General features: G+C 45.4%; 1 protein-coding gene across 2 annotated transcripts in view; it reads left to right on the top strand.

The window, feature by feature from the left end:
* Positions 1 to 4,939: 4,939 nt before the first annotated feature.
* The window catches only part of Arhgdib (Rho GDP dissociation inhibitor beta), an 18,662-nt gene continuing 9,873 nt past the window's right edge, over positions 4,940 to 13,728 (top strand). Inside the window, exons 1-2 of one of the 2 annotated variants that reach the window (XM_021190881.1) lie at positions 4,940 to 5,026; positions 13,142 to 13,331. In XM_021190881.1, coding sequence (XP_021046540.1) covers positions 13,154 to 13,331 — 178 coding nt within the window. In that variant the 5' untranslated portion in view covers positions 4,940 to 5,026; positions 13,142 to 13,153. Of the gene's footprint in view, positions 5,027 to 5,109; positions 5,214 to 13,141; positions 13,332 to 13,728 lie in introns of those variants that run through there. The other variant, XM_021190878.1, reaches the window with a different exon arrangement.

Raw genomic sequence — 13,728 nt, 5'->3', positions numbered from 1 at the left:
TCTCTCTCTCTCTCTCTCTCTCTCTCTCTCTCTCTCTCTGCCTTTCTCCTGACTCCCTTCCTTATGACCGTGGATGGCAGGCACAGCCAAAGAAGTTCAAGCCTCTTTACAACTTGCTGTAAGCCTATCACTATCTTACAAACACAATGTCCTGAAAAAGCCCTAAAGAATTTAACAAGGAGATAAAGAAACATCAACACAGAAGCAATCAAATGAATGTTTGTTCATGCTTGAGTGTGGGTGGTCTGGTTCGCTGGCATGGGTGCCTGGCCTCACTTCTCCCTTTACTTCTCTGAAGCCATCTTGCCCTCTCCAGGGCCCTTCCTCTTCCCCTAGCCGCTACCTACAACTTCCTCTTTCAGAGATCCTGCTCCCCAGTGTATTATTCTCTTGCACTCATTCTGCCGCGTTTGTTGATAGCCTACAAGTGTGAGCAGTGTTCTGGCCCCTGATAAAGGATGGAACAAAGTCATTGTCACAGGAGAGCGCTCACTCTCGAGGAGAAATGAGGATAAACTGAGTAAATGTCCAAAAAAAATGTTTAGCTATTTCATGTTATATATAAAAACAAATCTGAATAATATGAGGGCACAATTTTAATTTCTACTTCATTTATTTGGGGGGAGAACTGTATACGTGGGTGTGCTATGGCATGTGTGTATGTGTGTGCATGTGTGTGGGGGTGAGTGAGAGTGTGTGTGCATCTATGTGTGTGAGTGTGAATGTGTATGTATGTGTGTATATGCTTGTGAGTATGTGTGTGTGTGTGCATGTGAGTATGTGTGTGTGCATGTATGTGTGTGTGTGCATGTGAGCATGTGTATATGTGTGTGCATGTGTGTGTGCATGTGAGTATGTGTGTGTGTGCATGTGAGCATGTGTATGTGTGTGTGCATGTGAGTATGTGCATGTGCATGTGAGTATGTATCTGTATACGCATGTATGTGTGTGTGTGCATGTGAGTATGGTTATGTGTGCATGTGAATATGTGTTTGTGTGCATGTGAGTATGTATGTGTGTGTATGTGTGTGTGACAGTGTGCATGTGTGTGAGTATGTGTACGACCTGTGTGTGTCAATTCTCTTCCTCTGCCGTCTGGTTGGAACTCACACTGTCAGTCTTGACAAGAAGTGCCTTTGCAAGCTGAGCTGTCCCTCCGGTCTTTAGACGTGTACTTTGAGAGGACCTCTTTGCTGGCCTCATATTTGGATAAGAATCTAATAAAGACAGGAAACAGATTATGCACAGGAATCCAGGAAAAGGCTCCTCCATCCTGCAGAGAGAATTGCTTTCCACACTAGAAAACAACTTCTGGCGAAGAGACGAGAGGAGCGGGAGCTTGCAAAGGAGTGAACAGTATACAGAAGAGTGTGGGGATGTGTTTATTCAAGGGACCAGAGGTGAGTGTATTAGTTAGCTGCTGCCGTGTGACAAACAAGCCCCAGCCTGAATGGAGAAAACAGAAATAATGATGTTGTCTCTTCTGAAGATGTCTCAGGGTCAGTTCAGGTCACAGCTAGGTGGCTTCTGTTCTGTGTCTTAGATTTTAACAAGGTGTCAGCCTGGACTATATTCATCAGTTCAGGAGATTCACTTCCAGAATGGCTCCCTCACGTGATCTGGGCAGAAAGCTGGAGTTACACACACATATATTCCTACATATGGACAGCTCGGTCCTTATGTTACCTGCATTGTGTTTTCAGAACCGTTTTGACACTGGACAGTCAGAGTGCTCTTCTCTGGGGAAGAGCACTCTCCCACTCCTAGCTCTCCTTGGTTGCCTGTAGTTCTTTGTGTGGGGTTGAGTGAGGCCTTGTGGGCTTTTCCCAGTCCACTTCGGCACGTCCACTGATGGTGTTCTCCTTAGGCTCCCGTTCAGGCAGTCATGTCGGTGAGGCTTTATGGGTGCCGGTTCTGAGGTTACCAGGAAACACAATCTCACATCAAACTCCCCGGCCTCCTGGCTTTTATAATCATTCCACACCCTCTTCTGCAATGTTCTCTGAGCCTTAGATGTGGGAGTGTTTTGGAGATGTGTTCATCGGGCCTGAGCTCCACAGCTCTGCATTTTGATGGGTTGTGGTTTTCTGTAGTGACCTCTGTCTGTTGCAAGGAGAAACTTCTCGATGAGGGGTGAGGACTACGTTTATCTGTGGGTGTACAACATGCAAATGTTTACAGACGGCTGTCAGGAATTATGCTCTTTTAGTAAAGCGGTGTTTGTAGACTCTCCACCAGTAACCACGACTTCTTAGCACTGGGTCATTAGCGAGGGTTCCTGTAGCAGCATAGACTCCTCTTGTTGAGCAGATCTTAACTCCAATTAGAGGGTCTTTTTATTTATAGCACAACTGTCCACTGTATTTAAACTACCTACATATTACCTTGCAATTTATATAATAGCTCTGTTTTGTGGTTTTATTAACTTTGTTAAATGTAATTATGCACTGTGTTCTGTTTGTTTGTTTGCTTGTTTGTTTGTTTGTTTGTCACTAATGAGAGGGCTTTACTATATAGCGATGATGTAGCCCTGGCTGACCTTGGATCTGAGATCCTCCTGCCTCAGCCTCCTGTGTGCTGGTTTTCAGACTGGTGCCCTGTCTTAGTTAGGGTTGCTATTGCTGTGATGAAACATCATGACCAAAATAACTTGGGAAGTATACTAGTCAGGGATCTCTAGAGTAACAGAACATATGAAATGTTTCTATATATTAAGTGGATTTATTGGAATGACTTACAGTCTGTAGTCCAACTAACCCAACAATGGACAGCTATGAGTGGGAAGTCCAAGAATCTAGTGGTTGCTCAGTCCCACAAGGCTAGTTGTTTCCGACGGTCCTCTGTATAAGCTGGAATCCTCAAGAAGTAGGCTCCAGCAGATGTGCTGGCAAGCAGAAGAGTGAGTCTTCCTTCTTCCACTGTCCTTACGTAGTAGGCCTCCAGCAGAAGGTGTGGCCCAGATTAAAGGTGTGTACCACCACGCCTGGATCTGAAACTTGCTTTGTCCCAGGCTGGTCTTGAACTCAGAGATCTGCTTGCCCCACTCTCCTGGGATTAAAGACATGTACTACCGTGCCTGGCCCTTTCATGGCCTCTATGGCTCAAGGGTTCCATGTCAAGATCCAGGTCAGAAAGAGGTACAGAGGCCGTGGAGGGTGTGGCTTACTGTCTGGATTCTCCTGGCTTGCTCAGCCTGCTTTCATATAGAACCCAGAACCACCTACCCAGGGGTGGCCCCACCCACAAGGGGCTGGGCCCTTCTTATCAAGTAGAGGTATTTTTCTCAAGTGAGGCTCCTTCCTCTCGACTGACTATAGCTTGTGTTAAGGTGACATAAAATCATCCAGCACACAGCTCACAATGCTCCCCCATTTCCTTCTGATACGTTCCCTAGGCCAGGAGCCTGTGTCTGACCATATGACCTCAGTCTCTGGATCACTCCATCTCTGCTTACTCCAAGGACATAATGTAGTCTGTCAATTGATTTTATTAAATTTTATTGTCTATTAATATGACTCAGACAGCCCCCAAAAATCAAGGCAAAGTCCTATGGATTTATTTAATCAGCTTAGCACAATTATTGGGGGAGGGTCACTCCTAATCTATTTTTCTATACACTGAACTATCTACTTTCCCAACTGTGATTCCCCAACTAGTTGATGTTTGAGTCTCCCCCTCTCAAAACCCCCTACACACACACCCCAGGTTATTTCTGCTCCATCAGTCTATCCTGGTGGGCGGGGCATTTCACAGCCACATGCTCCTGGTCCATCGTGTTTAATGGAGACCTCCTGTTTTCTTTCTTTCCTTTCTCCTCCCTCGTCCTCTCTCCTGCTCCTTCTCTCTCTTTTCCCATGGTCCCTACCTGCGACCCTCATCCTGGTGACTGAAAACCACTTGCCTCTATTTTCCCTGGGAATTGGCTATAACCACTTTTATCTAACCAATAGTTTTCAATTGGGAAATGAGATTTACATAGCATCACTTGGTCTACTGAGGATGTTGGGAGACAACCAGATCTTGGTGGCCAGTGCTTAGCATTTGAATACATCGCAACACCAGACCCAACAGTAGTCACCGACAGCGCCTACGTTCAAAATAACTGAAGAACATGCAGCCTATTTGGATGAAGAGAGAAATGCCATTTTCCCCAGTGCCTTGGTTGAGGTGGCAGTCACCAAGCATATTGATATAAATACTGATTATTGAAATGTTACTATAAATGGGCATGCCTTGCTGACCGCAGCATAGGATCGAGTTAGAGTAAGTGAAACACAGTGGCCCTGTCTCCAGCGGGATTGCACACACACGGGGTTGGCAGCTTGTTCTCATTTAAATTTATTCACAAGCCACTCCTCAAATAGCCGCAGAGTCAATTTTAGCATCCATGTGATTGTCACAGATTTCTGCGTTAGATGAGGAATTAATGAAGCTGAATTTTCTTTTACAATCTGCATTCCTAGATATAACCAACAGCGTTTGTTCTTGCTTTTGTTTTTTACTTTTGTTTATTTCCTTTGACGGCTTGTGGTGCAATACACAGCGACATCTTCAAATTAGGACTAATAAATAAAGCTCAAAAAAAAAAAAAAAAAACCAACCCTGTCTGAAGACAAATTATTTCAATTGAGCACCAAGTATATACATTTAACATTCATAATTCCTACTCCTCACTTCCTGCCAGCAAATTGTCATACCATAAATAAATAAATTATAAATAAAAGAAAGCTGACAGGGGCCTTAGAGGAGCAGAAGTTTGTTGTACACAATAAAGCCTATTACTTCTGTTTAGGGGCCCTGTGTCTCTCCCCGAGAGTATGGCTTTTACACACACACACACACACACACAATCATTCAAAGCACACACGGCTACAGGGACCCTCCCCCAGCATGCACACTCATGCATCTATGTCACATGGGCTGGTTTGCTCCACATGTGTCATTAATTGTCAAGAATGCTGCTCAGACGGCTGATCGGAAGATAGGCAGAGCAGGATAGCAAGACAGCCCAGGGTTTCCTCGTCAAGTAGGTTTAAAACATTTTTTCCTCTCTCTCTCTCTCTCTCTCTCTCTCTCTCTCTCTCTCTCTCTCTCTCTCTCTCTCTCTCTCTCTCTCTCTCTCTAACTTCCTTCCTGTTCTAACTGCCAGTCCTCAGTCAGAGTTGAGAGGCAGAGGTAACTCCAGAGACACAGGGCCGACAGGAGCCTGGAATGTAAGTCGAATGCCTGAGGTGGGGTGGCTGCAGGTGGGCGCAGAGTCCTGCAGGAAATCTCAGAACCACCCTACTGCCCATGCCAGGGGAGCCGCTGCTCTTCTTAGGAAGGGCGGTTCTTTAAACTTCATGATAAGTAAGTGCTAAAGAGATTGCTGGAGCTGAAAAAGGGGAAGTCAGCCCTGAGAAGGGGAGACAGGCTGGAGGAGGTAGGAGAGAGTACCCTGCTGCCAGAATGTTCTAGAGAAGGGCCCTGGGGATACCTGGAATGGGGGCGGGGTGGGGGGGGCAGCACTGGGCGGTTTCCTCACCAGGCAGGAGCTGGAATTTGGCTATGCTCAGGAGAAGGATAACTCTACCTCTGATACTGACTGTGCTGTGGAGGGCGGCTTGTGCAGGGGTGGAGATGTGTGGTTTCCTGTTTTTAAGCACACTTTAAAGAGACTGTTTGAAAAGAGAGAAAATATGGTTCAGAGCTGTTAAATGTTAAGCCATTAAGCAAAAAGCAGGGGGAATTAAATTCCTGCAGTGGGCTGGGCAGGAAGATATTCACTGGGACTGCCAAAAAAACAAAGCAGCCCTCCACATCAAGGGGAGCTGGTGCAGACCCGGAAGATGTGGAGAAAACTGTGGGAGAGGCACTAGGAAAGTCTGCGTGGACCCAACTATAAACGTGGTCGGTGGGCCTTCCAGCTGCCGTGGGTTGAACTTTGGCCTCTTTAGAAGGGCTCTGGGCGTGGCTTGGGATGCTCTTCTCTCTTTCTCAGGTTTTCCAGTCAGCAAGTGCTAAATGTCCCATCTTGGGGGACTTGTAGCATGGGTCTGAGAAGCCCTGAGCAGTTTTTCACTGGAGGGGGGGAAGCATGGGGGAGGGAGTCAGACGACCCTTACAGGAAGGCCCCCAAACCACCCCTTCTCAAAGACACTAAGAGCCTTCTGAAATCAGGCTTAGCACACTGGATTCCCCAAATGAGAACTCAAGAAGAGATCAGCGGTGAGCTGCTGGCTGGGAACTTGTCACCAGCAGGTGCCATTTCTCTCTGTGGCATTTCTAAGAGTATATCCCTGCCCATTTCAAACACAGCGCCAAGTTTACTGACAAAATGAGCTTACTCTTTTGTGAGTCCTTCAGGTTTCAGATAGAACATGATTGACTCTCCTTCCGCATGGCCCACACTCTGCCAGTGAGGAACAACCATGACTAGCCGGCCTAAACCTCATGGGCATCTTCCTGCCCTCCGAATTTGGTCCTTCACCATTTTGGAGAGTGCGGGTCTGTCCCAGGGAGACAGGCTTTGCGCAGCTGCACAGTTTGGTTTCCACTGGAAGCCCAGAACAGCAGAGTTACTCTGAGGGGGATTTACGGGAATACGATCCATGACAAACTTGAGCTAATGGGAAGGGAGAAGAAGCCCTGTGGGGTGAAAATTAAGCAGAGAGAAAAGACAGTCAGCGTTGGCTCAGAGCCCTCTGGTGTGCCAAGCCTGGTATTGAGAAACTCACGTTTTTCATACTGAGAGAATGGGGAAGAATATAAAGGAAGTGTGCAGCAGTTCATACAGTAGTACAGTAAAAGAGTTGATAGCCTTAGACATTGTCTGTGGAAGAAGGTTTCTCTAATCCCACATATGGAGTGCCTTTGTTTGTGCAGCAGCCTCGCTGCTATGACATGGAGATGACATTGGTGGATGCTGGCTTGAGTCCCAGGTAGATTCTTGCAGGCCCCAGGTCTTGCTTGCTCCTGAAAGATCTCTGGTACTTTCATCCACACAATAAGACCTTACCAGGTTGCCCTTTATTGATAATACTCTGGTTTCCTCAACCCAAGCTGGCTAAAACTCCACAGGAGCTTCCTCGGGGATCTGATAATCTAAGTTCAGGTGTCCATGAAATTGTCTTTGACATCTCACATTAACTTAGAACCTTGGTGGCTGTGTCTAGTTTTGTTTTATTTATTTATTTATTTATTTATTTATTTATTTATTTATTATTATTATTATTGCCTAGTCATGGCTTCCAGAGTGCAGCTGTCTTTGAAGATTACTTAAAGTGGTATTTGTGAAAGAAGAGTGTCACGCAGGGGCGGTGGGGGGAGGGGAGCATAGTGATTCGTACTCTTATCTCTTTCTGCACTGAAAAACAGAGCTGGAAGAGCGCATTTGGAATGCACAGGCAGGAAAGAACAGTCTGTTTCTCTCAGGGAGGGAAAGGTGGACCTCTGGTCCTCAGTGGGAGGGGTGGGGCCCGACTTTAATCCCAGCATTTGAGAGGCAGGGTATCTCTGTGAGTTCCAAGTCAGTGAGGGATACAGAGTGAGACCCCGTCTGTTAAAAAGGTGGTGGTAGTGGTGGGGTATTTTTATAATGATATAATGAGAGAGAGAGAGAGAGAGAGAGAGAGAGAGAGAGAGAGAGAGAGAGAGAGAGATCTTTCTAGAACCATGCCCCCTTCGTTGCGTCATATAAGATGGGTTCCTCTCAATCACTAGCTTGGATCTTCTCGTTCAGTTTTGGATGCCCATGAGGCTGCCTTGGTAGAAAATGCCCTTGTTATGCCCCAGAAAGGGGCAGATCTTTCATGTGACTAGAGATACTGAAGGGATTTCTCCAGAAGCAGCAGAAGAGGTCTTGTGGGTGTCCTGGCAGATAATCTGGGGTCTCCTGACACCAGGCAGCCGCAAAGGGGGCAGGGCAGGCTGTGACATGTGCAGTTCTCAGCAAGAACCAAGCTCTGGGCTCTTGACCCTCCTGTGGGGAAATCCCCTCCTGTTCTTCCCACCCCCACCACACGCACACACCTCTCCATGTCTTTCCCTTAGTGACTCAGAGGTGCAGGGTAAGACCCTGGCCGACCCAGCCTTTCAGTGTAGCAAGATCTTCCTGCATTTTCCCCTAGCCAGAGGCAGTTTGTCCACTAACTGCTCTGTGAGCCCACTGACTCATCTCATTCAGAGCGAACCTTCTGTCAGGGAAGGGTCAAGAAATAAGATCGAAAATAGAATTGTTAGTGTGAGGTATTTCAGAAGAAACGCAGTAGTCACTGTCCCACTTTTATGTTGGATTTCATTTATAAATAATCCTCACAAGTTCCTAACCTTCAGGTCCCGTCCTTCCGTTCCTCCGAAGAGGAGAAACAGACCGCATGCTGAGGAGGAAGGGCTGCACACGATCAGTCATACCCAGGGGAAGCACTCCCTCCTCTGGACGTTAGGTCCCACAGAACACATAGTGGCAGGGCCAGGAAGGAAGACAAGGAAAGGAATTGATATTTATTAAACATCCACTGGCCAATACAGCTTCCAATCCAGCCTTTTGGTACCTTGAGGAAGGCTCATTTTTCCTACATCTCTGGTGGATGTTAATGGCTTGCTTAGGTCCTATAAGAAGTTGGTTTGGGAGCCAGGCTTTAAGACCCCTGGTCCACCTTCCTCAAAGTTCATGCTTTATCAAACACGAAGGTCACTTGGGTAAATTCACCTGGGGTGGGATTTATTCCCTAGAAACGTAGGATCTCATATATTTTTTTTTTACGGCCATCAACTCATAAGAAGCTCTATTACCAGCCAGACATGTGTGCACTGACTCAAGGTTAAGTCGTATTTACTATTTTCTCCTATCTTTTCCTGTCCCTGTAAGCTACAGCTCACATTGTCTCCTGCACAGTGTCTGGGGATTCCTTGCAATAACTCATGGGATGCACCGAGTGTGTGATTTGCTAAGTTTTGACTCAGAACAGTTCAGTAACTGTTTTAAGATAGTCTTGTGATACAAAAGGCTTAGGTAAAAGAAAGGTGATTTACATCTTAGGGGGGTAAAAGTAGGTTATGTTGTGTTTTATAAAACAGTGGTATAATAAGGTGGGAGGGAGCACTTCCACGGGCCCTGCCGTAGTGCTCCCCTGAGGAATCACCATCAAAAGACAGGCCTGGTACCAAAGGAAGTTTACTGGGGGAAGGGAAGGGGACCTAGAACAGGGGTAGAGACAGAGAGCGGGCAGAGAATGACCAAATGAGAGAGAAGAGAGAGGGGAAGAGAGGAAGACACCAGCTGGGAACAAGTGGAGAAGAGAGAGAATAGGAGAAGAGAGAGAGAGAGAGAGAGAGAGAGAGAGAGAGAGAGAGAGAGAGAGAGAGAGAGAATGTAAGAGCAGCATTCTTATACACCTGACTCCTGGCTGGCACTTGGCAAGTGGAAACCACAGGCTGTTGCTAGGTAGCTGTTGGGCGGAGCCTAGCAGAATTGTCAATAATGTAAAATGTAGCACCTTTGAGAAAATAATGTGAAATTTAAATAAACACTTGTACTCTTCTCTCAAATACACTAATGAGGCAAAGTAACTGAACAGTGAGTGACTCAGCAGTCACTCCACTTCAGGCAGTGAGATACAGGGAGAGGCTGGGGACAGTGACTCATCTAAAGACCATCTCTCAAGGTAGAGAAAGGAGGGTCCTCATTGCTGAAATATGTGTCCAAAAGTTCACTGCCAGAGAGCCAGAACCAACCTCCATATGTGAGGGGGGCTGTTCAGTAAGGAAATGATCACCCCCAAATGGAGTAGATCTAACCACTAGCCACGTGGCTACATTCATAAGACACAGATATCACGTGATCTCCTCTGGCCCTATGTATCCAACATTTGAGGTGGACAATTATGGTCTTGATTGTTGGGTTCAATCTCAACGATCCAGCCATACCTCAGGAAGAAAGGAGCTTTCACTACAGCCATTAATTGGACTGCATTCACCAGAGAGTTACAGGTTCAAGGTCATGTTTAACCTTCCACATTGTCTTAGACCATGATAAGATTATGAAGGACTTCAGGGCCTGTGAATCTGTGGACTAAAGGAATAAAGAATCACAACCTTATTCTTCTCCTCTCAGGACTATAGACTAGGGTGGTTGTTATATTTTTAAAGAGTTCTTTTGTTTATACTTTTATGTGTATAGCTGCTTTGCATGCACGCTTTTGTGTGTACCATAGAAGCAAGAAGGGAGGGATGGGTCAGAGAGAGAGAGAGAGAGAGAGAGAGAGAGAGAGAGAGAGAGAGAGAGAGAGGGATGGATCTCCTAAACTAGAGTTACAGATGGTTGTGAGCTTCCGCATGGGTGCTGGGAATCAACACTGAGTCCCCTGGGAGAGCAGCTGGTGCTCCAGGCCACCGAAACATCTCTCCAGCCTTTGCTTAGCAGATCTTTTAAAGAGTCCTGTCATCTCCAAAACGTGAAGAATCAACAATCAGACCAGCTGGACCTTGTAGAAACTACCAACTTCTATTTCTTCCCTGGCTCTGACCAGCCACTTAAATGTCAGTGTGCCCTGATGGGAAGACTTTCTGTAGGAGCTCACCAACAAGCTGCGACCTCAGTGCGGCTTTAATGGCGAATCACCTGTTCAGTTAATTTGTGTTTATTACCGTAATAGCCACCTTTCCGCAGTGAGTGACTTCGGATCATTTGGTCTCCTATCTTCTTCTTATGCTACATACAATTCTTGTCAAATTATTGCAATGTGGCTCAGAAATTCCTGCTTTTCCTGCCCCAGTTCCAGACACCATACATTGTCTTCTACTCTTCAATGTCTTTAAAAAAATTGTCTCAGTTTTATGAAATATTTATAAGTTTGCAATTAATTATGAAAATTTAAATAATATAAATTTTAATCATAAATACTCTGATTTAATAATAAGATTAAAACCCAGATGGAAGAATTGATTTGGCAACATCCACACAGTTACAAGTTTGCAAGTCCTATGTCAGCCTCTCCTCCCTCTTTCTCTCTCTCTCTCCCCTTCTTCTTTCCCTCCCTCTTTCTCCTGCTCTTTTCAAGAATTAGAATCCATAGCTTTTGCAGGGCAATGAGATCGTGAACTAATGACTGGGTATAGTGACACCACCCAACAGTCAAGTGTTCAATGGTGAACTGTTAGAATTGTGTTCCAGAAGGTTCTGTCCTATGAACTGAGCTGCTCTTGTCCATGCGAATAGCCTCATGCTATGTCGGGTTGGTTATGGATTCTCCACTTTGGCTATCTGTTAGGCTGTCATGGCCACCAGATGAGAATATGCCTCATCTGATTCGTCTTATCTAACTTGCTCTGCATCAGTCCTTTAAAGGTTGTCTTCAAATTGCAACATCCACCAACTGCATCCTTCTTTATTTTTACCTCCAGTTCATTCTATTCTTTCTCTGTGCGCTGTTTGGAATATGAGCTGACTTAGTCATTATGTTTTCCCTGATGATCTCCAGAGTCATGGCTGTTGATCTCTGGAGTCTCCTCTTTGAGCGATGCCAGTGGTTTCAGTGAGACAAGGGTTACCATAGCAACTGGCTTATCTGCTTCCTTTCTGTGTAGGAAGTGGGCCTGGGTATTGCAATGTAGTTTTCAGAGCTACTAAGGGCTTTGGTGTTTGGCCTGATGTTTTGCTGGAAGACAAATGAAGAGGACCCTTGTTTCTCTCCCTCCCTTCCTCCATCTCAGCCTTTCCTTCATCCCATCTCCACACTTCACCATTTCTCTTTCTTTTGTTCCATAAGTTTGCTTTTGTTAGTGTTCATTTCTAAATTATTTTCTTTCTTGTTGCCTTAGTAACATTAAGACTCAGAACTGCAGTCAAATTGGTCCATCAATTTCTTCATCCCCAGAGAATTCACAGACATTCCCAGTGCCTCTGGATGAGATGATGAGATGGAGAATGTCTTAGGTGTGTGACTTATGAGAAATGGAGGCTTTGACATTCTTGCCTGGGCTTCACCCAGGCAGCATCTCCCATTGCCTTCAGACACATGCTATGATATTCACAGCTGTTTTATGAGGAACCAGTTTCTTAATCCTTGGGTCTCAATTTTCCCAGTGACTCAGTGAGAAGGTGGACTATTTTACCTCTTAACCTTGTTTGAACTCTAAAAAGTAGGTGCTCATCAACACTCACACACACAAAAGATAATATTACTCCATTTCCTTCTCCGTTTTGTTTACACAAGTCAAGTAAATGCAGACACTGATTAGAGAAGGAGTGTATCATGATCTGCCTATATGAGATTTGGTGGGTGTGCCCAACCTTTTGACAAGGTTCCACAATGTTGTCACGTATAAATGTCATGCCATCAAGTTAAACAAAAATTAAAGAAAAAATCTCATAAAGCTTTAAGTTGATGATTTTGTATTAGGCCACACTCATAATTAATCTGCAGTGTGTAGAGAGAGCATGAAATCACTAGAAATACAGGGAAATACAAAAGAAAATGTGAAGCTGGCTGAAGGCCCCCAATAATAAATGTGTACTTATCAACTTGCCTAGAGGAATTTGAGTCTTTTGCTATTTTGTGGCATGACAAAAGAACGCAAGATACAGAGGGGGAAGGAAGCAATCACCAATGATAATCATAAAATGCAGAGCTGTGCAGGCGTTGCTGGTGGGGTTGGCACTCAAGAAGAACCCAGAACCCACCCAGTATCTGCTCTCAAGCTATGATTAACAGCATGGAGTGGAGCCGTTCATACCCGCCAGCCAGGCATTAGAGGTCTGCTTTCCCCAGGGTTCCCCTTTAAGGTCTGATAAGTATTCAAGGAAAGAATACGTTAATAAGAAGAAACCAGCCATTTGACCACAGATAATTGACCTGTGTCCATAAGTCAGCGAAACTCAGATTGCGCATACTGGGAATAGCACCGAAGCTAAGCTAGAATGGCCGATCGCTGCTATGTTTCTTCACTGTAGTGAGAAACAGAAAAGTTGTTTATTCTTATAGTTTTATTCTATAAGCAAAAATTAAGACAAGTCAGAGAAATGACTGGAAATACTATATATTTCATGGAATATATGTGTTGAGGAACAATTTGAAAATCACCGATGAATACAGGTCTCCACTAAGGTGGTACCAATAGCAACCCCAGTACCTAATGGACCACCATTCTCTCTCTGAAATAGAGAACAATCAAGATGACAGAGAAGGATGCACAGCCACAGCTGGAAGATGCGGACGATGATCTGGACAGCAAGCTCAATTACAAGCCACCCCCTCAGAAGTCCCTGAAGGAGCTGCAGGAGATGGACAAGGATGACGAGAGTCTAACCAAGTACAAGAAAACACTGCTGGGAGATGTCCCCGTGGTAGCAGGTGTGTGCGCGTGGGGAGGGGTCAGGGCAAGGCCTCCATGGAGACATGCATTGCTGTCACCCACAGTCAGGAGCAAAGGGCTTCCTGGTTAGGTGGGTGAGGCACCATCTGTACATGCTGCCTCCAGTCATGGATTGTATAATTATGTTTTCTTTGGAGACTGTGTGAGAGTCAGAGGTGAGGCAGACATAAATTACCCACATGGAGCACATAGAATTTCAGACCACAACTGCACTCTATTCCGGTCTCCACTAGTCCCTACTTTTTTCTCTCTCTCTTTCTTGGACGTTTCTTAACTATTCCTCTGTCTCTGTCTGTCTGTCTGTCTGTCTGTCTGTCTGTCTGTCTCTCTCTCTCTCTCTCTCTCTCTCTCACACACACACACACACACACACAC

The sequence above is a fragment of the Mus pahari genome, chromosome 2, assembly GCF_900095145.1.
Source record: "Mus pahari chromosome 2, PAHARI_EIJ_v1.1, whole genome shotgun sequence".
NCBI lineage: Eukaryota > Metazoa > Chordata > Mammalia > Rodentia > Muridae > Mus > Mus pahari.
The sequence above is the reverse complement of the archived record's forward strand: the minus strand, read 5'-3'. Positions and strand labels throughout refer to the sequence as shown.